The sequence below is a fragment of the Sciurus carolinensis genome, chromosome 5 (assembly GCF_902686445.1).
Source record: "Sciurus carolinensis chromosome 5, mSciCar1.2, whole genome shotgun sequence".
NCBI lineage: Eukaryota > Metazoa > Chordata > Mammalia > Rodentia > Sciuridae > Sciurus > Sciurus carolinensis.
The window spans coordinates 146,645,701-146,670,748 of record NC_062217.1 but is presented as its reverse complement, the minus strand read 5'-3'; the positions used below and the strand labels follow the sequence as shown (position 1 = coordinate 146,670,748).

The 25,048-nt window shown below is 50.3% G+C and overlaps 2 protein-coding genes across 3 annotated transcripts in view; one reads left to right on the top strand and one right to left on the bottom strand.

Annotated features, from left to right (window-relative positions):
* Crtac1 (cartilage acidic protein 1) overlaps positions 1–9,667 on the top strand; it is a 134,135-nt gene extending 124,468 nt beyond the window's left edge. Inside the window, 4 exon segments of the mRNA XM_047554395.1 lie at positions 5,742–5,878; positions 6,564–6,614; positions 8,950–9,097; positions 9,543–9,667. Of these exon segments, the coding sequence (XP_047410351.1) occupies positions 5,742–5,878; positions 6,564–6,614; positions 8,950–9,097; positions 9,543–9,654 (448 nt within the window). The 3' untranslated portion in view covers positions 9,655–9,667.
* An 11,506-nt stretch (positions 9,668–21,173) lies between these two features.
* The window catches only part of Golga7b (golgin A7 family member B), a 36,512-nt gene continuing 32,637 nt past the window's right edge, over positions 21,174–25,048 (bottom strand). For both annotated transcript variants that reach the window (XM_047552649.1, XM_047552650.1), the window contains 3 exons: positions 24,725–24,877; positions 24,537–24,638; positions 21,174–23,258 (listed from right to left, as the gene is read on the bottom strand). In XM_047552649.1, coding sequence (XP_047408605.1) covers positions 23,145–23,258; positions 24,537–24,638; positions 24,725–24,877 — 369 coding nt within the window. In that variant the 3' untranslated portion in view covers positions 21,174–23,144. The remainder of the gene's footprint in view (positions 23,259–24,536; positions 24,639–24,724; positions 24,878–25,048) is intronic.

The following is a 25,048-nucleotide window of genomic DNA, read 5'->3' as shown; positions in this document are numbered from 1 at the left end:
AGGCCCAGAGGTAGGAGTGTTCAGTTCAAGAATGGAAGCCCAGCCAAGCTGCTGGGATCTCCTGGACCAAGTTGGAGAGGGCAGGGTGGACAGAGGGGTGTCTGCAGAGCCAGGAAGGCCAAAGCCATCATTGCCATGAGGGGACAGTGCTGTCAAGGGACCCACAAGCGACTAGCAGAGGCCATGTCCCCACACCAAAAACCCTGGAGCAAGATCAGCATTTGCTTTTGTTTTTAGAAAACTTTTTGTTCTCTTTGCTGCATATCAATTATAGGAAAAATAGAAAATATAACAAATCCTACAAAAGGAAGTAAAAATCACCCACAATCTCACCAGTGTGTTTGGAATATTAAGTAAAAAAATAAACACTTCTCCCTTCACCACTCCCCTTACACTGTCTGATTCATCTGTTCAGTTCATATTTCCTGAACACCTACTATGTGCCAGGCAGTAACTAGACAACAGTCCTTGCCATGAGAGTTCTTGTACTCTAATGGAAGGAGAAGCATGGAATGCATAATAAACATCATAAATAGGTGGAAATATAAAATATTAGCTCATGTCCAGTGCAATGGAAAAAGAAAATACCCATCAGAGGAAGAGTTTGGAAGGGAGGCAGGGAGGACAAGTAATAATTTTCAAAGATGAGGTCTGGGTTGGCCTCTTCACAGTCCCACGCTCCTGATGTGTTTGTCACGTACAACACACACAGGAGCACATCCATCGAAATATACTACCTGGGAATTTTTTAAAATAAAATGGTGAAACTTCTTCAATAACTTGCTTTCTTCCTTCCCTTAACCATGCTACCTGGCCGTCCCTCCAAGTCTGTGCGCATCTCTTCTGTTTTCTTTCAATGCTGCAGAGTATTTCATTGTGTGGCGGCATTCATAATTTATTTACCCAGGCTTCTGTTGATGGACAGCTAGATTGTTTCCAGTGCTGAGCAGTTTGAGGTGAGAAGGGGGCCATCCAGAACACAAATCCTAGAAAGGCCTGCCTTGGGGTTCTGCTTGACTGAGAGGTGAGATCTGGAGGGAAGAGGCTGCAGAAAACCCCACAGCCACAAGCGCAGGATTCCAGGACCACCCTGCCGCCAAACCACCCTGCCCTCGTCCTCCCTCCATGAATCACTCTCTGCCTCCTGCAGACGGCAGAAGGGTGTGGTGAGCCCACGCAGGCCAATGGACGCCAGGTGAGAGCACGTGCGCGCCTCCAGTAGACAGCCTCCCTGGCCCCTCCTGTCCCCATCTCAGCCAGCTCATGGCTACTCTCAGTGGCACACACCAGACCAGGCCTCGCTAAGTCTGCAGGAGCAACCGCAGAGATCTCAGACCCTCACATGCATTCCACAGCTTCCTCCCCAGAGCCTGGCTTGCAAGACATAGCACAAGAAAACTCAGGGAACTTGCTGTGACTTTGTCCTCCAGGGGTCCCCCTAGGGCCCACTCCGTTGTACAGAGTGTTCTCAGGATGTCTTGTAGACCCCTCTCCTCTCAGTGGACCCCACCAACACACAGCAGAGCCCCTGGCCACATTCTGCAGTTCCTCCTGTCCCCGCCCCTTCTGGGTGCAGACCAACCACCAGCCTCATAAATAAGTGATTCCGCTTAGAGGCTCCCTGACTGCTCCCCAGTTCCGCCCCACACAGCCCCGCCCCACACAGCCCCCCTGCCAATCTCACAACGTGGCCCCCCACTTCCTGCCTGGCAGTGGGCTGCGCCAGTTCACTCCCAAACCCAGAAAATAAAAACAAGTGCCAGTGATCTACTTGCCTCCTCCAGCCCCAACTAGGGGTCACCCACTCAGCAGCCCACCCACACCCCGGAATTGACAGCGCCCCCCCCCCCCCCCATCCCTCCTCCTTTTAAGCTAATTGTTTTCTAGTGACTCAGAGCTGCCTCCAAGCCGGCTGGTGCTCATTTAGGGAAGGAAAATTCAGTGGCCCACATAAAAATTGCTTTATTAAAGTGTAAAAATATTCCGCCAACTGTATTCCCACCATCTGTTTTGCTTGTAATTCTTGCGAAAAGCGCAATTCTCTGTGCCTCCTTGGCCTTTGTCCTTTAAAAGCTGCCAGAGGCGACTCTCTGCTGCTCCTGACCTGTGTCTCTGCTGCACACAGGCCTGGTAGAGTGGCGGTGCCTGGGGAACTGGGCCCCCTCATGTATGGCCTCCTGAATACTCCATATCTCAGTACCCCTCCGCCTCAGGCACCCTGGGGCAGAGGGATCTGGCAGACCAAGCATAGGAGCCTGGGTTCCAGCCCTAGCTCAGATGTCTGCAAGTCACTTCACCTCACAGGTACAATGGCCCCAAAGTCCCTCCCTCGTCCCCTTTCCCCCCCTGACCTACTACACATTCCCACACTCTCCAAGGTCTTCAACCGCACCATGCCCTTCCATACTTCTGTACACTGTCCCGTCTGCCTGGAATGCTCCTTCCTTCCCGTCTCAGCCTCATAGACTCTTATTCTTCCTGCAACGCCCAAACAAAATATCCCACCTCTCTCACAGACTGGTACCAATGCTACTGCTACACCTTCCCAGTGTATTATAATATAATCCCCTGTGTTCCTTGCTCCTGCAGGAATCAGTCCCTCCAGAATGGGGCCTTCTCATTCATGACTGAATCTCAGATCCCCATGCAAAACTTGTCACATGGTGGCTGCTGGGCCTGGGTGTGGGGTGGGCAGTGAACAGAAGATATGACAGACAGACTGAGCTGAGGAACCATGGGAAATCCTCTTTGCCTCTCCCAGACTTAGCATTCTCATCTCTAAGATGGAAATTATAAAATGAATACCTTTCTAGCTGTGGTGGCATACACCTATAATCCCAGCTGCTCAGGAGGATGGCAAGTTGAGGTCGCCGGGGAAACTTAGGGAGACTCTGTCTCAAAATAAAATAAAATAGAAAAGGCTGGGGATGTGGCTATTTATTTATAAAATAAAATAGAAAGGGCTGGGGATGTGGCTCTGTGGAAGAGCGCTTGCCTAGGATGGGTGAGGCCCTGGATTCAATCCCCAGCAGGGCCAAAAAAAAAAAAAAAAAAAGAGTTGGGGGAAAAAGTAATACCTTCCTCAAGTAGGTATTGTAAGGATTTGATGCAATGACACCATGAAGCACTTGGTAAGGTTGGGGTGCATCATGGGCCTTCACTGTTATTACCAACAAGGGAAAGCACTTTGGGAGCTGCAGGCTGACCACACACCCCCATCTCAGTGGTGAGGATGCTGATCAATCAGCAGGCAGAGTTCATTTGCTTCTGGGAGTGTTGGGGTGCTGGAGCGGCACCCACCTTGTACAGACAAAGAAACTGAGTCCCAGAGAGGTGGCCCAAATCTGCGGGATAGTCGTGACAGTCGGCTGCGCAGGAAGCCCTGGCTGTGCCTTGCAGGCCAGCTTGCCACAGCCCAGCCCGCCCCTCCTGGGTCTGGAGAGGGAGGGAGCAGGACTCTGCACCCTGCACCGCAAGCGCAGGCTGTAAATTTGTGATCCTCTATGAATATGCGGAGACTCTTTTGAGTTATTTGTGGCGCTTCAGTCAGGCTGGAAAATGTATTCCGGTAGCTGTTCTGTTGGCTTAGGTGAGAAACATTTGCTCTCCTTTGTCTCCTTTTTTTGATGGAAAATGTGTAGTTTTTACATGTGCCAGTTAATTTGGGCACTGTATGTCCTAAAAATGCCAAACCTCTTGCACCTCAAGATTCTACTTCAAAACAAAAAAATTAAAATCTGTAGTTGGTACTCCTCTGCCCCTTTCCGGCCCCTCCCCAAAGAAGTGGTAGGTGGAGGGGCTGAGGAATAAAGGTGGGCAAGTGTCTTTCTGGACTGATGAAGTCAAACCCAGAACCAGGGTGGTTGGGCCTGGAAGGAACCGGGCTCTGTGGCAAGAAAAATAACTGTGAGTACAGGACTGTCCCCATGACACTGGCTGCCGTGCCCACAGGGACATGGCTGACCTCCCCGCAGGACTTGGGACTCTCCAGGTTGTGGCAGCTGGTCCTGGCCTCTCTCCATGCACAGCAACAGCAACACTGGACCATGCCAGTGAGGCTTGTCTGAAGGTTGGGGGGACCCGGCAGGAGGAATGCACACAGGGAAGACTGGGGAGCTGGGTGCAGGGTCCCCCGTTGGACAGAGAGATGTAGCTGGGCACTACCCTCCACGTGATTCCATCTTGGCCCCCATCCCTCAGGGGACCTCTGCACCCTTCACTGGGCTCATTTCAGTGTGCCTGAGGTTTCCAGCCCCCTTTTCTAAAATATGAGAATCTCTTTTATACATCAAAATATCTCACAGACAACCTCCACCCCCATAGTAGCTATCATTGTCACATCCATTGGTGGATGGTAAAGGACCAAAAGCCAGTATGAATTCAACAGCACTTTCAAGTGTCATTTGTTGTCCAACAGTATCTACACGCATTAGGAAAGAATAGTTGTGCATACCTGGGGGTGATGTGCTATTTATTCAGCCCAGGAATGATACTTAGGGGAGTATAGAGATTGAGGAGCCCCAGTGCTCCCCAGAGCATGACCCACATCTGGTCAGCCCTGGTGGGGGGTCAGCTCTCCTACATGTGCTGAGCATGGCTCCTATGCAGGTGGTGATCCAGGAGCTCGGCCTCTCCCTGCAGGTGAGGCCCAGCCTCCCTGCCCGCCCCGATCCATCACCATTAGCCTGACCTTGCTAGAGGGACCAACCTGGTTCCATATGCAGGGAGCCAGGGCAGCCTTTGACAAGCCTAAACACCTGACAAATCTTTCCCACCTGCTTTCTGCCAATGATGTAGCACATTGCTTCAGGGATGTGTGCAGATGGATTCACCGTGAATAGTGTCTGAGCTTCACCACTACCTCTGTAAACATCTCGGCTCTGCAGAATGGTCTTTCTCCAGTGCCCTCCACTCCATCTTTTCCAGGTCTTTATTTAGAGTTCAGCTCACATACCCCTTCCCCAAGAGGCTGTCCCCGAAGGGTCCCAATCAGCCTCCAGGCTCTCTTACCCTGTTGCTGTATTTTGCTCTCTTCACAGGGCTTGTTGATATGTGGCATGATTGTTTGTTTATATGTTGGCCTCTGTCCCACCTGAAGAGTGGAAGTCCCCTGAGAATAGGGACACTCAGTGACAAAAGAGGGCCTGACCTCTACCCGAGCTCCATAAATAGGTATATAAGAGGCCTGCCAGGAGTCCTCAGTGACTTGGCTGCAGAGCTTGGATTTGTCTCCAGGTCCCCCAGAGTCCTTCTCACCAACTGTGTTCTTTCCAACACACGAGGGTAAGTGGTAGAGCCAGGATCAGAAGCCCAGACCCCAGAGTCAACTTGCTTACAGCAGACCTTACACCTCCCCAAAGTCAGCTTCATGCTGCTGTGCTATCCAATATGGCAGCCATCAGCTATGTATAGCTATTTAAATGTAAATCTGTTTAAAATTAAGTAAAATTTAGAATTCAGTTCCTCAGTCACAATAGCCCCCTTTGAGTGCTCAAGAGCCATAGATGGCTCGTAGCCGCTGTGCTGGACAGGAAAACACAGCGTTTTCCATCACTGCAGGAAGTTCTGTTGTACAGTGTTGGTCTAAAGAGAAGGCACCTCAAATCTGTCTTGTTCATTTCCCCAGTCCTCAGAAAAGTGCTCCATTAATGTTTTCTTACAAGAAGGAACACATTAATACCAGTACTTTGACTGGGAGCCCCTCTCGCCTCTGCTGCTGACCGCTCTCCTTCCTCCCACAGGGAGGGATGAAGCAGCAGTGTGGAAGTGACTTGGCCAGATGGCAAGATGGTGAGCCGGAGCGTGGCCAGCGAGGAGATGAACTCAGTGCTGGAGATCCCTTACCCTCGGGATGAGGACAAACTTCAGGACCCCAACCCCACTTGAGGTGGGCCAAGGCATCTGGACCTCATATACAGAAAAGCAGACACCACCTACAATTTCACGGGCTGTAGCATTGGCCTCTAGAATTGTGTCAGGTTTCAGAGTGACCCCTCCATGTGCAGTCTGAACAATACTACCACACTCACGTCTCTTCTGCTCATAGAAATCCTGGAGAATTGGCAGAACAAGTGTTTTGCATCCATTTCACAGAGGAGGAAAACTGAGGTCAAGAGAGGGAAACCAAGGCCCCTGAGGCCCACAACCAGTTGTGAGCAGGGTTAATAAATGGAACTGTAGGTCTCCTGCTGCCCTCCTGATTCTTTCCAAGTATCTTAGGAGGCCTCCTTTTACCCTAAGGGTGGAGCTGAGACCCTGTACAGAGTCTCTAGGGCTCTTGAGGAACACCTGTGGACCCATCTCTGGTCCAGATCAGGTATGCAGAACCATGTGGAGGGAAACGAGCAGGAGTTTGAGTTATATTCGTTCTTTCCCCCCACACATATACCATCTCCTGTTCTCAGCACAAGGCAAAGGGTCCTTAGAAGGGAGGGACTCTACCCAGGCCCAGGGCTAAGAGCACTCCTCGTGCTGGAGTCAGAGTAACAGCTGCTCTGCGGCTGTGACTAGAGGAGGCCTGAGATGGGACTGTCTCAACTCACTGTTGTCTCTGCTTCTGCCCACCTTGCAGTGCGGCCAGGGATTCTCCCAGCAGGAAAATGGCCATTGCATGGGTGAGTTGCCTGTGGGCCCCAGGGGATGGGAGCTCCCTGGGAAATGTTGGCCTGACCAGTGGCAACATCCAGGGTGTAGACAGGGGGCGGAAAGGAAGGAAGAGGAAGGTGTCATTCCCTGGGACTCCAGATGCTAAGACAACCACCACATGACTCACCAAGGTGGGAGTGACCGACAGGCTGACTCACTGCAGTTCCGGGAATTGGCAGTGTCTCTTGCCATAAATATAGAGGATCCTGGGAGCAAACACACACCATGAGGACAGAGGAGGCTCTGGTGGGCAAGCTTTGTCCTGGTGCAGGGAGAACAGTTACATGCCATGGCCAGGGAAGCAGCCAGTAGGGTCTGGCAGGCAAGGGTGGGCATTGCTGGGAGCATCCAGGCAAAGCAGAGTGTGAAGTCACAGTGCAGATGGGAGATTACATACTGGTGCAGGACTAGGGGGCAGGTAGCTTCCAGATGGCAGCTCCGTGAAAGTCCAGTGACCTCCTGAAATTCCCAAGAGCTTAGAATGGGAAGGGAGCAGCCTAGAGGCTCAGTGTCCATAAGACCTTCAACTCAGCAACTTCCATTCTAGTGATCAGCAACAAGGGGTCAAACCAAGAATTCCTCTTTCTTAGACCCAAGTCCTCTCTAAAGCCACTCATTAGCTTCAAGCTAATGCATTTGCTGCAGAGATACACTAGTAAACCAGACAGACAGCCCCACCCTCTCCATAACTAATGGACAGGCCCACAAATGAACAGCAATGGCCACACATGGGACCAGGGCTGAAATGGGGCAGGGGCTTGGGAGCACCAGAGGGGGCCTTAACCATCTGGAGAGGGTTCTAGAAGGCAACTTTGAGAAAGCAAGGTCTAAACTGGAATGACAGAAAAGGGAGGCAGTGTTCCAGAGAAGGGCCCTGTCTGGGCAAAGCACCTCAAAATGCAGAAGCGTAGGAGCAGGATGCTAAGGGTGATTGAGGAGGACATGACTCCCCCACATTCCCCATGCCCCCATCCTGGTCTCATGCTAAACAGACAGTGCAGGGGTATGGAAAGCTCCATCTTCTCTGCGAGCTGGAAGGACCCTTCCAGATCACCAAACCGGCCCCCCTTCCTTTTTCCATCTAACAGGCATTGATGTGCCTCCTGCATGGTATTAAGCACCATGTTGGGCCCTCAGGTTGTGGTCCTAGTGCCTGCTCTGAGGGGTGTTCCTTCTGGTGGAGGGAGACTGACCCCACCCATGGGACCACACAGCTGGCAAGATGGTTTAAGAACCTGTAAACAAGATGCTCTCTGGAAACTGTTCGCAACAGAGTAGTCAGGGAGGGATGCTGAATAGGATTCTTTTATGCTGAGACCCCAAGGATGAGAAGGATGTAGCCTCAGAATGAGCTGAGGGGAAAGCTTTCCTGGCAGAGGAGAGAGCAGGGGTGAAGAGCCCGAGGTAGGACGAGGCTTGCTGTGTCCAAGGGGCAAGCAGGAGGCCCATACGCCTGAGATGATGTGGAGGAGGCAGCACCAGGTCAAGGAGGGGCTTAAGGCTCTGGGAAGGAGTCTGGATTTTGTTCTTAGGGTCCTTGGAAGTTAAGCAGGAGAGTGACCTGATGTGATTCACATTTTTAAAGATCACTCTGGCTGCTGAATTGCAGATTGGATTGGAGGGAAGAGTGGAAGCCAGGAGGCCAGTAAGGCGCCAACTGCAGAACTCCAGGCAAGAGATCATGGGGGCTGGGAATAGGGTGGTGGCAGAGGAGTGAGGAAGGTGGACAGACAAGAGATGGACTGTGGGGGCAGAATGTACAGGACCTGCTGTGGGAATGAATATGGGGGTGAAGAAAAGGGAGGATCTGGGGACTGCTCCAATTTCTTCTGGAGCAGTTGAGTGGATGATGGTAGCACTGAGTGAGCTAAGGAAGATGGAAACGGGGAAGGAGAGGTTTAAGGGCTGAGGGAAATCTAGAGTTCCATTTGGACACATTAAGTTTGAGGTGTATATTAGATATCCAAGTGGAACTGTCAAGTAGGTCATTGGTGATTGGATTCATGAGTCTGGAGCTCAAAGGAGAGGTTATGACTGGAGATAGAAAGTTCACAGTCATCCATATGTGAGGATATCACCTAGAGAAATTGTGGTGGATAGAAAAGAAGACCCAGGACCACGCCTGAGTGCCTCCCACCATGGAGAGGTCAAGTGCAGGAGGAGTCAGCCAAAGGCACTAAAGAAAGGAAATGGAGGCCCAGCAAGAAGGGACATGCCCAAGGTCACAGAGTGGGTGGGCAAACAGCCTGAGCTAGGACCCACTGCCCCACACCTCCCTGGTGAGTGGCTCCCCTCATCTTTCAGATACCAATGAATGCATCCAGTTCCCGTTTGTGTGCCCTCGAGACAAGCCTGTGTGCGTCAACACCTACGGAAGCTACAGATGCCGAACCAACAAGAGATGCAGTCGAGGCTTTGAGCCCAATGAGGATGGCACAGCCTGTGTGGGTGAGTGGGGGCCCCAGCCACAGACTAGTAGCAAATGGAAGTTGCCTTTCACTGGGAGTTCGGGTGGGTTCCAGATCCTCAGCCCTGCCTTCTCCCAAATAGAGAGAGTCTCCTTAGTCTAATGTTGGGTCTCCAGGGAAGATCATGAGAGGGAATTGGGGAGGCCCCATTACTGCTAACCCCCACCTGCAGGGGCCCAGGGTGCTTGTCCTGGCCTTAGGCTATCATTCTTCTCACATCTCCTAAAACAAGTGTTCCTACCTTGAGGTCAGCCCATATTTTCATAGCTAGATATTAAACTAACTCCTCTGAGGCATCTTTTTCTGAATTTCTGAACTGGTGTTTGTCTTCTTCTTCCCAAACTCCTTCCTCCACCCCAAACCTGTCCCTCTCTCCTTTCTCTCTTCCCCATTCTCTACTTCCCTTCCCTGTACTTTTTGCAGCTCAAGTGGCCTTTTAGGTGGGTATTCTTCGGCTGCCTTTAGAATCTCTGAGCCTCTCTCTCAGGCCTCATATCTTTCTCTAGGCCTTGGACTTTGCCTTCAGTTATATGCACTTTAAACCCCATCAATAAGGAAAAAAAAAAAAAAAAAAAAAAAAACTAAACTAAACTAACAAACTTTGTGGAAAACTAAATCTCTCTCTTGCTGCCTGTCTCTCTCCACGACCAGTAGATTCTGCCATGTGTTCCCTCTGAATGGACAGCAGGGGTGGCCATCTTTGAAAAGGGAAGTTTGAGAGATACTGTGCAACCTTAGTTGTTTGTGAAGTCTTTCTTTGCATGTTTTCTGAGAAAACAGAAAAAGAAAGTCTCCCCTGTACCCCATTCAGCCTCCCTCACTTCTTCAGAAGAATCAAGATAGTCCTGTCTTTCCTGTGTTCTCGTGAACTTCTTATTTTGCCCTTAACAAAGATGGCTCCCAGGTGGTTGCTTGCTCAGTTGATTCGGTAATGTATCATGTGCCTGCTGGTTCAGCTTGTGCTGTTTCTGCTTTGTGCACCCTGACTTCCTGTGGCAGAAAACCTTATTGGGGTCCGTAGCAATGAGGGGAGGGAAAAGGGTGACCTTTGGGACTCTGGATAAAATGTTAAAGTTTGAACTTGCTAAGTATTCCAGCCTCTTTTCTGGGGAAAACTATGCCAATAAAGTCTCTGTTAGATATCACCACCTAGCTGGTGCGGGGGGAACTATGACTGGGCAAGATGCTGGTTGTAGTAGCAGATGATGCCTGGAAAACAAGTCATGATACAGGGGAAGCACCGCCCCAGGCATGAGCAATGGCTTAGGTGTGTACAAAAATGTTCACTTTTGGGAGAACCAGTGTTTGGATCAAACAAGGTATAAGAAATGAGCAATGGGCAGATAGTGAGGGAGTATTCTAGGACATTTACCTGAGGGAGGTCACTTCTCCATTCTGGGCCTCCATCTCCCTAATCTAAATGACAACAGAATTGGGCTGGTGTATCTCCAAAGGCCCTTTCCTTTCTAAGATTCCTCCTTGTGTGCCTGGACATGGGTCTGGCTAGTCTCGGATCATCCTGATTTCTAGAAAGAACCTCACAATTCAGTCTTTGCAACATGCTTAGAAATCTGGAAGCTCCTATAGCCAGAACAGCCTTTAGGGATGATGTAACGCTACAGAATATGTTCACAGCCAGCCGCGGGTAGTGAAGGCGCATTATAAATCACAGATCTATTCTTCATGGGGGAAAAAAGTGGCTCCAAGATATAATAAAATCACACTTAAGAATGCAGCAAGGCTTTTAAAAACATATTTAACAAAAAAATACCTTTTCTGATATCATAATAATACCCCCAATAAATCACAAAATATGAGTTCCTTGTAGCTAGTGCTGTTTTTACACTCAGAACAGGAGCTTAAATGAAAAGTTTTAAAATGAAAACAGCTACAATTTCCTTGAGAAGCTTATACCAACTTAAAAATCACTCTACTTCTGGAAAACTCATTCCTGTGTATTGACATAGAATTAAAGATCTGAAAAGGCCTCAGAGATGAGACTCAGAGAGATGAAACAATCAAGGTCACTCTGCCCAAGGTCACAGAGCCGGTGGGTCCCAAGCCAGGGCTGGAGCTCTCTCCCACCATGGTGTCTTATCAGAGGAGTAGGGGCAGCTGCCACTGCTCAGACTATCCCTAGTCACTCTGAAAGCAGCTGCCTTTTTAGAACCGAACAAGTGGATCTAAGATAGTGAGATAAGCAAAACCCAAAACCCACAGAGGAATGATTCCAAATGCAGTTGTAAATGACAAGATAACCGGGTCCATTGACTGGCTTCACAAGAAATAAGGAACAAGACAACAAGTGAGATGGTCTGCCAAGGACACCAGAAGCTTTAGGATGACAGCTTCAGAGAATTCCTTGAACTCTTGTATTTTGAGCTTCATGTGACAGGGTCTCTATGGTTCATTTCACTCTGGCGGGTGGAGTCAGATGAGTTACAGAGGAATTCAAGGTTCCCAGCTGTTAGGAGCACAACTGTGGTGACCACACTCTGGGGTAAAAAGGCTTTCCATTCCAGTCCATTCCATTCATCCATTCATTCATTCATTCAGCATATTTTAATTGGACACCTGCTAAGTGCCGGTGACTGAACTGGGCTCTAGGTCTATAATGGTGAGCAAAGGTAACATGGTTTCTTCCCCACACTGCTGAGTGCAGGGACCAGAGGGGGATAACAAAGAACTTTCTGAAAAGTCTAGCTGAAGTCTTGGGTTGCATCCATTCATCCATCCATTTATTTACTTAGCAAGCATTTACTGAAAACCTCCTGTATGGCAGGTGCTTGGTCCCTCCAGGAGGAATGTGACAAGTTCCTCCACTGAGGAGGTCAAGTCTCCTGTCCCCAAGATACTTGTGTTGGGAAAAATATGAGACAAAAAAATACAGAAAAGTCAACATTTGGGCCCCCAAAACAGGGCCCACCTAGTGGACCAGGGGTCCAGGATTTCTGAGCCAGGTGGCTCAAGCTCGGTGCATTTACTTACCTGTGTTTACTAGCCACAGGTGTGTGGGTGCAAAGCTGCAGCAGGTTACCCATCCCCCTCTTCCTTTGAATTCCTCTCCCTCTGAGACCCACGGCAGCGTCCGAACACTCGCTGCCCGCTTCTGAGCACAGACAGGTCCGTCTTTTCTCTCTCATAGCCCTACTCGGGTTCCTGACACTCTTGTTAGCTATGCTGGACTTGAAGATATAACAAAACAGCAAAGACTCTCAGGGGCAGGCGACTAATGAAACGGGCCCCACGGGGATGATGCAGAGGAGGATTGGAAACCACTTCTGCCAAGTGGAAGGTGGACCAGATTGTCAGATTTTCTATTTATCAAGAAAGGCCAAATAATAATAATACCACTTCCACCTGTCCAAGAATACAGCCTCTGCCCAGGAATGTGCCCCTGAAGAGGAAGGAGCAGTTTGAGCGAGCTCGTGGCAGGCCTGGGTCAGATCTAAACTCTACCAGGATCAACTTGCTTAATCCTCACAAGGGTCCCAAAAAGAAAGTGCTATAATTACCCAGCTTCACAGCTAAGCTAAGTGGTTTGTCATGGTCATACGGCTGGGACGGACAACCCAGGCAGTCTGGCTTCTCCACCTGTGTTCTTAACTACCACTTCTACCCGCTTCATCCAGGTGGGTAACTGTTTTACAGAAATACCACAATCTCTCAAGCTGCCCAGTCACTGGCTGGGGTGGGAAGGGAGAAATGGAGTCCCCAGAGGGCCAGGTGCCTGAGGCTGTCCTCCCTCAGTCACATCCAAGCCTGTAAAAAGAGATGGCCATGAGCACCCTCCTGGGGGGAGTTTGGCTGGCCTTCTCTAGTGCAGAATGGCGAATCATCCACCAGTCCTCTTCCAGCACCTGTCTACTCAGAGGCCAGCCCTGCTCTGGGAAGGTGCCATTCTGAGGGCCAAGAGTCTGATTATGAGTCACTCTGGCTGCTATGGCCCCCTCCCAGGGCCTGGGCATTACACCGGACTGGTGTCATGGACCACAGCCCAGGAGAGAACGCCACTCTAGCTTCCAAGAGCCGTGTGAAGACAGAAGGATGAACACTTCATTTTCTCAGAAAGCCAGCTGAGCTTTTCCAGCAGATTCCAGGCTGATACCCCCACCCAGACTCCCAGTCCAGGAAGCAGGCTGAGTTCCTGCTCTCTCCTCCCTCCCCATGGTCACTCATCCCCAATGTCTATCTCCTTCCGTGCAACCAGAACCCCAGCTGCGGGGCCAGGAACCTGCCAAGGGCTGATGTTGCGTCTCCTTGGCAACAGGCACATCCTGGAAGGACGAAGAAGGAGGGCAGGAGAGCTTGGGCTGGTTAACACCCAGATAATGCCAGCTCCCGCCTTCAGCAGCTCCATCCTCTTAAGGAACTGCTGTTGAACAGTGAAGTGGTCAAAGGGCAGGCCATCAGAGGAAAAATGAGAAGCGAGAAGAGAAAAAAGATCCTCGGGGAAAGGAGCTAACATTTACGGAATGCCCAACATATGCCAAGAACTTCACATATGTGTCTCCATTAATCCTCCACCCATCCTACAAGACAAATGTTATTAGTCTATCTTATTACCAAAGAAACTGAGGTTCAGAAAGAATAAGTTATCCAAGGTCACAGCTAGCTCAAGTGACAAACACTGTAATTCAAACCCAAAATGGTCTAACTCCCCAGCCTGGGCTCTTAAGCCTTCTACTGCACAATCTCCTGGTAATTGACACCTAGGGAAGTTATTGAACCAGATGTTCACTCAACATGCATTGATTAGACACTTACTATGTGCTGGCCATTGTTCTAGTGGCTTGCGATATATACCTGTGAGCAATACTAACGAAGATTCCTTCCCTGGTAGCATATAGCAGGAACTAAATAATAAACATGGGGAATAAATTGGATAGCATGTTAGCATATTCTAAGGGCTGTGGGCAGGAGGGGAAAGGAACAGCACTGAGGCAATTTGGGAATGCCAGGGTGGGCCAGGGAGGATCTACCTGGAAAAGGGACATTTGAATAAAGACTTATTGTAGGTGAGGTGTCCTTGAACCTCAGTTGCTCATTTATAGAGAAGGGACAAAGACACAGTTATTTATTAAATTTGACTGTTAGCTATAACTCGGATACCTCACAGTTACTATATTAACTTGACATGGTAACTGGCAAAGAGTAAGTCCCCAGTAATTTAGAGATATTATAATTAAGTAGAAAAGTTCAGGATGGAGCCCCTAGACCTATTCAGTGCCAAAGCTCCTGTGCTTTACTGCATGTGCTGCCGGGTACCTTTGGTTGATGGAGAGATGTGAAGGACTCAGCCACTCCCAGGATGCTGACAGGTTAGCAGGAAAAAGAATGCAGGACTGCCAATAGCCATAAGGGGGCAGAACCACCCTTCCTGGACCTGGGCTGTGCCACATTCAGCTTCGTGCTCATGCATGTCATCTCCAGAGAACTGTCATAAAATAAGGTCAGTGGAGCAGGTGGACATGGGATCGACCAGTTACACAGAACAAAGGTCACCAGAAACTAGTGAACTGGCCTGGGGTTCAGCCTTCACCACTCACAGAACCCTAGAGCATTAAGTACACAGGCACCTGGGAAGTCATCTAGTCCGGCCCCCTTCCTTTCATGGGGGGAAACTGAGGTGCAGAAAAGCACTGTGACTTTCCCAAAGACCACAGCCTCTGCCTCCTTCTCCGGGCCTCCTCCTGGCCCACACTGCCTTCTGCTCTCCAGAGCACTCAGCTGCAGGCCACTCACAGCCTCCTTCTCCAAAAAGTTCCAAGTATCTCAGAAGCACAAGTGCATAAACAATTTCAGGAATAAGAGGGGCAGAGCTGGTTCTTCCTGTCTTGTAGACATGGAAACTGAGCCCAGATCCATGACTACCAAGTGACCAGAAGGGCCATGCTATGGCCCTGGCACAGCTGGGACCAAAGCTCTGAATGAAGGTCACCTGAAAGGAGAGTCAGAGGTTGGAGAAAGGGGTAAGGAGATAAGGGTGTCACCCCTTCCCAGTAAGTCCCCCTGGAAACCCATGCCCCAGGCCAGCCTGCCAGAAGGAAAGCAGCCTGGGGCCAGAGTAACTCCCATAAAGGTAACTCCTCCTGCACGGCCAGCCCTGCAGCAGCCATGTAGGATTTCACCCTCAGAATCATTTAATGCAACCTCCCAATCAATGAGCTAATTTTCCTCCCTCTGTCAAGTTCTGGAGAAATGGGACACACCTCTGCTCCCCAGCTTCTCATGGGGACCATGGAAGAGGGACACGTTGAGGCCAATTGAGGGAATGTCAACTAAATGTGCACCCTCTCTGCAGTTTCCAGCTCAGGGTCGACATTTACAGCCCTGGAAGGCAGATGTATAGAGGAGGGAGAAGGGGCCTTGAGGCTGTGTCCAGGGCACCATCACTGCCTCAGCCCACTGCAGTGTCTCACATGCTGAGAAGCCACACTTTCTTTAGAGACCTGGATAAAACTCTTCCAGCTCTCCCTCCTCCCCTCCTTCCATCTTAAAATTTTCTCTTTACCCTGAGGCTTTGGGGTCAAAGACTCAGAGTTTTGAATCCCAGACACTCCACCTTACACTCCGAAGTGACTGGAAGCAAGTTATTTCCTCTCTGAGCCTCAGTTTCTTCACCTACAAGATGGAAGCAGTAATAACAACTTGGAATGTGGCGAGGCTCCCTCCACATAAAATATGTAAGGCGCTCAGGACAAAGCCTGGATTGGTCAAATGCACGGGTTATTATCGCATCTGCTCCAGCCCTTCAAACTCCCTTCAAACTCCTAGCAGTGCCTGATTTTACAACAATCTATAAGTCATTAACTGGGGTGATATTAGACCTATAAGAATCCTTCCCAACAAGACACATTCATCACTCAGAGTTACAAATGCAGAGTTCATTTGAGGACTGAGTGAACACAGCATCTTCCCTTTGAAGAGTCCAGCCCTGCATTTAGATCTGCACAGGGGAGCACAGAGCTGATCCAAACCCATTCATTCACCTGCGTCTCCAGGGTCCTCAAGCATCCATCTCAAGCCACGCAGCCCCCTTGCTCATCTCTGATCTATCAGTCATCTCCCTGCACCCACTTACCCGTCCATCCATTCATCCATGTGTCGACTTACCCATCCAAGGTACTTTGCCCTCTAGGGTTCCCAGTCCAGACTTCTTGGAAAAGTATTCAGCTCCAGAAGGATTTACCCTCCTCAAAACCATAGTGTTCATGATGCAGGGGCAGAGGCTGAGTGGGGTCAGGATGTGCACTTCCCTCCCCTCCCAGGAAGTCATGAGCAGACGCCCAAGAACACAGTCAGAACATTGCTCCTGAAAGCTGCTTCCCAGTGCAGGGGATGGCCTGGGGTCACTCCCTGCACCCTTTGGTTGACTTATGCCATGACCACTTGCAGTTCATTTGCATCACTCAGTTACCACTGCATGTTTGCAGTAACCTGCACTGTTTGAGGCAAGTTGCCTCAGGGGCCTGCGGATTATACGACTGCATGGTCTCCCTCTTCCAGCCAACCTGGGATGGCCTCATGCCTCCTTCACTTGCCAAGGGCAAGGCCCCATGACAGGCACTTGGGGCAGGGGAAGGAGGATGTAGAAATGAGTAGGAGACGATCCCCACACTCAATTGCCCTCATCAATTGCCCGATTAATTGGGGGTAGCAAGAAAAAGGACCCTCGCCATATGTGAGGACTTGTAAGCTACATGTAATGTTTCCCCCTGCCTGGGGCCTCGCTCAGCACAGCTCTCAGGTGGTAACCGGTCTCCAATCACTTTTCCATTACAGAAATCAATAGCTTGAATTACTCCAAAATAACGAGCACATCCATACCCCTGCAAAACTAATTTTTCTGTGTCTGCATTTGCCCACGTGTTTCACTCTGGGCCTGGAATCTGTCTTTATGAGTCAATCAAGGTAGAATGGCATCTTGCTTCTGACTGTGACTTGGTGTGGCAGAGTGGAGCCAGATTTGGAGACAGGGACTTAGGTTCAAGTCTTTGCTCTGACACTTACCAGCTGTGGGCCCTTGTCAAGCTACCTAACAACCTGGAACATGTTTCCTCATCTATAAAATCAGATTTTGAGTATAACCACCCACCAGAGTGCTAGAGAAACCAAATGGAATAACAATGTACATGAGCGTTCCTGGCTTGTATTAGGGAATCAGTGAACGCTTGGATAAATATCTGTTTATTCTATGCAAGAATCAGAAACCTGCTATAAATCTGTATCATTAGGCCATGGTATAATGAGGTCATGGTGTCACTAATGCAGTAACAATGATATCCTACATTGGAGCAGCAGATTATCATTTACAAAGATGCATGTTCATAATGCTCTTGTTTTACAAATGACAAAGCCGAGATTCAGGAAAGTTAAAGGAATCTGTCAGGGACCCCCGGTTGGTGCAGCCCTCTGATTCCCTCACACATTTCCACCTCCTCCACCCTCCCTAATCCAAAACCAAGAGCCCCAGCACTGCTCCTGGTTCTCCTAAGTTCTGCATCCCTCGGATACTGGAATGACAGGCCTTTTGAATGGCCTCTTGGAATTAGACCTGTGAGCTCCGCACAGTCTGCCCTTGGTACTGCCAGGAGAATAAATCCTCCTAGAACTCACCCAAGAAGGGTCATGTGGAAACCCCTGAAGGCTGGACCCTGAAAGCCAGAAAAGAAACTGACATCACCAAGCACCTATTTCATGCCAGGCACGTTTGTGGCCAGTTTCTCACTGACTTTGCAAAACTGGTTGTTCTTAACCTTTGAGGGTCTGTTCACATACCCTTTGGGGAATCTGCTGAAAGCTATGGATTCTTTCCCCAAGTCAAAGGTACAGATTATGCACACAAAGGCAGATGGGGGAGGAGTCAAGGTTAGGAACTCTTGGTGTGAACCGAGATGTTTTAAGATTCTTAGGCACCAAGTACCTTCTCTTTTGGAGCCCACTCTCCCAACTTTCACCATATCAAACACTTTTTTGTATATCCACAACCCATAGTGAATATTAAATACACATAGATACACACACACACATGAATATACACACATCAAGTTGAATCACAGCTGTCTTGTTTGACATATTGCATTATATTTGTAGATCTTTAATAAAATAGTAATTTGAATTTTGTCCTTTCCTTTTCTATTTTGGAGCCAACATACTTTTTGGTAAATTTTATTGAAATTTATCAGAAGAAGAGAAAAATACACAGATCTTGAGTGTATAATGCAATGGATTTTTGTGAAGTGAGTGCCCCTGGGTTACAAGTATTCTGGCCAAGAAGCAGAATATCAAGAGTCCTCAGGTCCCTTCCATTCACCACCTTTGCCAAGGGAGCTGCGATCCAAGTTCTCAAATCACAGATGAGTTTGGTGCAATTTGCCTTAAGTGGGGTTGAATAATTTGTGCTCATTCTACGTCTGATTACTTTTGGGGAACTGATAAGTTTTTGTTCAGGTTCCAGACATTTTCAGAGACCCACAGAAGGCCCGTAGGTTCTTGACGCTGTTGAAATGAGAGATTCTTGACCTTGCCTTCACTTTAGAATCCCCAGGGAGCTTTTTAAAATCCTGATGACCAGACTCTGCGCGCCCCAGAACAATTAAAACAGTCTCAAGAGATAGGACCAGGCGCTGGTCGTTGGTCATGTTCCAGGTGACACCCATTGCAGCCAAGGTTGAAAACGCAGGTCTAGACAATCCTGTAAAGTGTCAGAACCCCTGATTTTCAGTCAAGGAAATGAATTCTAGGAGTCTCCACCGTGTGCTGATGCCGCAAAGCCAGAGTGCACACTCAGTATGACTTGGAGTGGTATTTGCTTTGTCTAATATTTGGATGAAAAGTGAGGCCAATCCCTGGTGAGGGTGCCTCCTGCCCAGACCCTCCTCACTAGGAGTCCTTCCAAAGGTGTAGACAGGGAAGGGGGTGCCCAGACCAGTGGGTGCCCAGAAGTCAGCCCAGCTCTGGCCACATGTTGAAAGAGTGGCCACCAGTGGACTCCACCCTCACCCTGCACCTCTAGAAACTGCAGAAAATGTCTTACCTGTGGCAGTGGCTGCTGGTTTGGGGGCTGTTGGGGAAGTTTCACAGCAGCCAAGTGCCCCTGCCTGCCACTGCTTTTGATTTCCAGTTGCAGCTCATGTGTCTGCCACTAGGCGGCACTGGAGTTTCTTCGAGTCCTGTTTTCACACACGTGCCTTTGGCTAAGGGCAGAAGCTGACCCAGTGAAAGAAGTGCAGCAAGGGCTGCCTTGGGGTATGCCAGGTGGGATGTGCCCTTGGGAAGGGGCAGTAGGGCCAGGGGTGGGGAGGACAACCTGGCTGAGGCAAGATTACAGTTCCTCCGCTTTGTAGATCCTTTTAGGACCTGTCCCTAGCCTGCAAAGGGGATGCAGGGACCACAAGGCTGCAACCAGACCCAGTTGGGAAGCCTCTGTCCCCATAACTGAGTCAACTAGAAGCCACACCTCACAGGTCTGCAGAATTGGGTCTTTCCACTGATCTTCACCAGGCTGTCCCTGTGGGTCGCACAAACCCATGAACACAGCCTGCTTACACTTTTGTAATGCCCTGGGCGTGGAGGTACCAGTCCTGACTTGGAGCCCAAACAAAGCTTCAGGTCCTTTCCTGGGAATCTACCAGATCCCAACCCAATGATGCCTGCAGGGGCCTCTGAAGCTAGATGTATCCATCCACTTCCCTGCAGTTTGGAGTCAGACTGTCTAGGTTCAAAGTCAAGTTCTGCCACTTCCTAGTTATGTTATTTTTGGGCAATTTAACTTCTATAACTTCAGTTTCTTCATCAGTGAAAAATAATAACCCGCACCATAGAGGGTTATTGTGATGTTTGAATGATGAATTATATAGAGCCCTTGCTTAGTACCTGGCTCAGACTGAGTGTAAAATAAATGTTAGATACTACTGTTTATTATTATCACTATTATTGCCACTATTTGAAAGAAGGAAGGTCAAATAACTCTCTGCCAGATTAGCACTCAAAGTGGGTTTTCTGTTTGGAAATCCTCCCCCCCTCCACAGCACCTCCTCCCTAAAATAGCTTGGCTGGGGTTCAAGTCTGGTCTTGGGGTAAAACAAACATCCTAACCCCAAAGAGCACTACAGAATGAACCTCCATGCTTGCTAGAGAACAGCCCCTGCCCCCACACCTAGTACCAGCCCTCACGGCCCAGGTTTGAGCAGACAGAAGCCTGGACTGCCCAGGGTTCAGGTAGATACCTACCTATTCCTTATGGGCAGTGAGTAGAAGCCTGAAAGTCACTTGGAGTTCCACTCCACACCATCCAGAGGGGATCCCCCAGGCCCCACCTGAAACCAGAGCTGCTATCCCCACAGTCTGGTAAGGTTCTCTCTGGAACAGACTCATGACCCACAGACCTGTGTGACCCTAGTCTCCCTGGAGCTTCAAGCTGTTCCCTACCTGGTTGCCACCCAATGGTGTCAGAGCAAACCTCCATTCTAAGATTATCAACCAGCTGTGTGACATGAGGCAAGTCACTCAGCCTCTCTGGCCTCATTATACCTCTAGGAGAGGACTCAAATCACCTTTAAATCCCCTTCCCCCAGTTCCTACCATGTGGTTTTAATGAGGTATGTAGCACACAGAGTAGGTGTTCAACTAATGTTTTGTTTTATAAAATCCAAGACATAGCTTCTGGGTTCCAACACCCACCTACTTTCCAGTCTTCAGTACGGAGTAACTCAGGTGATCCAACTCCTAACAGGGCCCAACCTGGGTAAGAGCTCACAAATTGGGTATTATCTAATTCACTAATTACCTGTGACCTGGCTTTCAGTTTGACCCTGTTCTGGAGACCCAAGACTGCAAACTCACCCAGAGATCAGATTAGAAAGCCTGACACGTCAACCTCCCCATCAAACCCTAAACTGCAAGAAGACAGGTCCATCCTAGCCTGTGTCAGTTCTGCTGCCTCTAGTACATGCTCGGCCAGCTGGCTCAGGCAGCCAAGCCCCTCCTCGGGTGATCCTAGAGTATGGAACTGGCCCCTGTCATCATGGGGCAGATAAAACAGCAAGGAGACTCAAGCTGGGCAAGTCCCTTTATTGGAAAAAGAAATAATAAAACACAAGGTGCTGTACTGCCTGTGCCCAGCCCCCACCCCACACAGGACCCTCTGGGTCAGACACAGTGCTCAGCCGTACAGCGGGCCAGGGGTGCACAGGCCATGGCCAGGAGTCAGGGGCCCCAGTGGAGCCCACTGGGCTACAGCTCTCCAGGGAGCTCCTTGAACCAGCACTCACTACGACCCAGACTCCCTGAGCCCTCAAGGTTTGGGTCCCCCTCCAGCTCTCGGGGTAGGGATTTGCTCCCACATGCAGTTCCCACGTCTAGTAGAAAACCAGGCCCCTCTTTGGTTCCAGAAAGCTACCTGCAGCGGCTGGTGTTTCGTGTCCACTTCTAGCACCTCCTGCCAGGTGAGGTAGGCAGCTCCTTTCTGTCCATCTTCTGGACCCCAGGCCCCAGGTTGCCCCCTTCCCACTGACTCCCCTGGACTTCAGGAGTCAGAGCACCGATAGCTGGACATTCTTGCTATCTTTGCAAGCAGAATTTACCTTTGCCCCTGCCAGTTCCGACCTCCTTTGAATGTCCAAGAACGCTTCACCTCCACAGCCTTAAAGAGCCCTGGCACCGGAGTGAGCTGAATATGCAGTATCTGTGGCTCCATTGTCTCATCACAGGGGCTGGGAGAGGTGCACTAAAGGCCACTGGAAGGTTGACTGTGCTCTCCAGGACCCTGACTTCTCTTCTGCTAGAATGTGCACAGTAGAGTTCGAAGGTGGGGGAGAGGCCAGGAGGAAGATCCAGGCTGGCAGCCCCAAGCAAGAGGTGAGGACCAACATGGGAAAGAAGCCACACACCATCTACCATTGGGTAACATGACAAAGCTGGACGCAGAGCCGGGCAGTCAGCCTGGCAGCCAAGGGGAACACAGAGCACTCACACGCAGACACATGCATTCACACGTGTACTCACGGGCTCACACGTAGACATTCACACGCATCCATGCACACTCATGCATACAGGTACACTCACACATACACCACACTTGCAGTGTTCATGTGCACGCACATCCGGAATCTAATGCATGTGTACTTGGGTTCACGTATGCACTCACACATTCATGCACATACATGTGCACGCACTCACTCCTGTGTATGCTGCATACACTCACACAGGTGCACTTACATTTATATACTTGTACACTGGTGCACACATGTGCACTCACCTGTGCATGCTTACACATGTGCATATTCACATGCTTACACACACACACAGGTCCTAAAATCTGGAAATTGGCTCTGGTTCAGGAAATTCTAACTCCCCTGACCACATCGCTCCACAATTTTCCCAGACCCCCCCATGGAACCTCCCAGAGCCCTGGAGTGTATGGCCCTCAGTCAGTGACAGGTGGCGTGAAAGTCTCAAAGTTGGATACTTCTTGGCAAGACTCAGATGGCTTCCAGCTCTGGGTGGAGGATAGGGAAGCCACCAATCTAGAAGAGGTCAGGAGCCGCTGAATAGATCCCCACCAAAGTGCCCATCTCCCCAGATCTCCAATTTGGCAGAAGTGGCATCATAGACAGGCAGGGACCTGTAGTGGCCTCAAAGAGCCCACACTGAGAGACAGCCCAGGGCTCAGGGGCAAAGGAAGCCAGTCCAGTTGGATGTTGGCTTTGGGGTGAAGGATCATGCAGGATGGAATTCTCTGGGCCTCCTTCAGGAGTGTTGGGAAAGCCGCCAAGGAAAAGACGGATTGTCCAGTGTTCTCCCCACCCCAGCCTTCCCCAGGTCAGGAAGTGGACCAGTCCTGCCGGGGGGAAGGGGCTGGCAGCTTGCACTGAGCGCCCACAGGAAACAGGACGGTTGCTCTCCCAATCGGATCAGCTTGGTGGACCCAGAGAAGACTCAGAAGCGGGTGCTCTGGTAGCGCAGCCGCCGCAGGTCTGCGAGGCCCTCACTCCGGCCATACACCTCCCTGCAGGGACTCTCGGCCAGTCACCGGGCCCCCGCCCCACCACCCCCAGCGCTGCTGCTGCCACCGCTGCCGCTGCTGCTTCCGCTGCTGGAGCTGCCGCTGCTGCACCGGTCCTCGTAGATGGAGATCTCGATCTGGGGTCCTCGGTTAAGGAGCGCTGCGAGCGGCCCGCTGCTGAGCAGGGGCAGTGTGAACCCAGCTATGGGCAGAGGCCTCCAGAAGGCGGAGGCTGAGCTCGCTCCGCTTCCTGGACAGCCAGGGTGGGGAGGCCTGGAGCTGTGGCCCTCCCCAAGCCTGCGCGGGCACAGGCCGCCCGCAGCTGAGTGAGTGGCTGAGCATTGAGTTGGGCTCACAGTCATGATCACACCGGGTAGGGTCCCTGCCCTCACAGAGCAGTATCTATCCCAGGCCACCCATGTGCCACTGAGGTGGTGTAACTGCGCCAGAAATATGAGGACTTCAGTGTGCTGAATTCAAATCCTGACTCACCCACTCACAAGCTAGGCCAGTCATTCAACTTGTTAACCATCAATTATTGGTCTGTTGAATGAAAGTAATAATAGAACCTTTGATTTACTGAGAAGATTAAATGAAACAATGTAGGTAACCATTAAGCATTATATGTTCCACATGGTAAAGCCTCAGGGAAAAGAAGCATCACTCACAAAGCTCTGAATGTGTGGTTTCTCCCTGTTTTGTGTTTTCTTTCCTCTTTTTCCTTTCCATTCCACAGTCTAATTAACTATTGTGCCCTTGGTGCTGCTGAGGCGGGGGTGGGCGATTGGGTCACACCTGGACCCTGCTGTTCCACATAGAATCAGCAGGACTATGGCCCACCCCTTTGCCCATCCTCCCACCAAGACCAAGTCCCTGGGAGTCACCTCATCCTGGACATCATTCTTCTCACCTGTGAACAAGGAATAATGGGACCCACTGTGGGAGATTAGATGAGGATGTCATGAGATCACAGCTGGTTTGCATGTTCCTTGAAAGCTGAAACGCCTTATGGTTAAGGGTGAACCTGGGGCCAAACCCCAGGTCTGACACTGACCTGCTGGGTGACTCTGAGCCAACTATTTAACTTCAGCATCCTGGTATATAAAGGAGAATAAGAACTGCCCACCTGAGAAGGTTGTGAAGACAATTACACGAATTCATATTTTCAAAGCCCTTCATGAGGCACCTGGTGTAATTAAGCACTGATGACATGTGGCTCAATAAATGCAGACCGTGAAACTCACCAGCAGCCCCAAAAACTTATGGTGGAAAGGGACCAAAGACCAGTGATGTGCAGATTCCTGGGGAGACCCTGAATGGAGACTCCTAGTGTAGCTCCCATTTCCTGGCAGCCTCTCCAGGGAACCCACAATTGGCAGCTCAATGCCTTGGCACAGAAGAGCCAGCAAGGATACAACCCGCATCCCGCGCTCCACAGGGTCCGTGAGCAGGAGGCCTCGAGGCGCAAAGATCTTCTCATTCTGCTCCTGGATGTAGCGGGAGATCTTCTTGAGAACCTGAAAAAAACAGGGGCCAGTGGGGGTGAACATGTAGCGGTGAAGCCGATGGGGTGGGAGACGCAGGGAGGCTGGGGAGGCGCCACCTTCTCATAGTGGGTCTCCATGCAGAGGAAGATGAAGTAGGCTGTGGCACAGGCCAGGCAGCCCTCCAGGTAGGAGCTGCCCCCAATCTTCTCTGCCTCTGCATAAAAGCCGTTCAGAGTCTTCACAGTCTCCTCAAAGAGCTGCCGCTCGATCTGGGGGAGAGAAGGACAAAGCCAAGCCAAGGTTAGCCTTCCTGGAGTGTGGACAGAGACAGGTGGGGCTGAGATGACAGGTGGGGCCACAAGTGGGGGAGAGGCGACATAATGTCCTCAGGCAAGATAGAAAGGCTACAGGTGGAGCCAAAAGAACCCTGAACTAGGCGG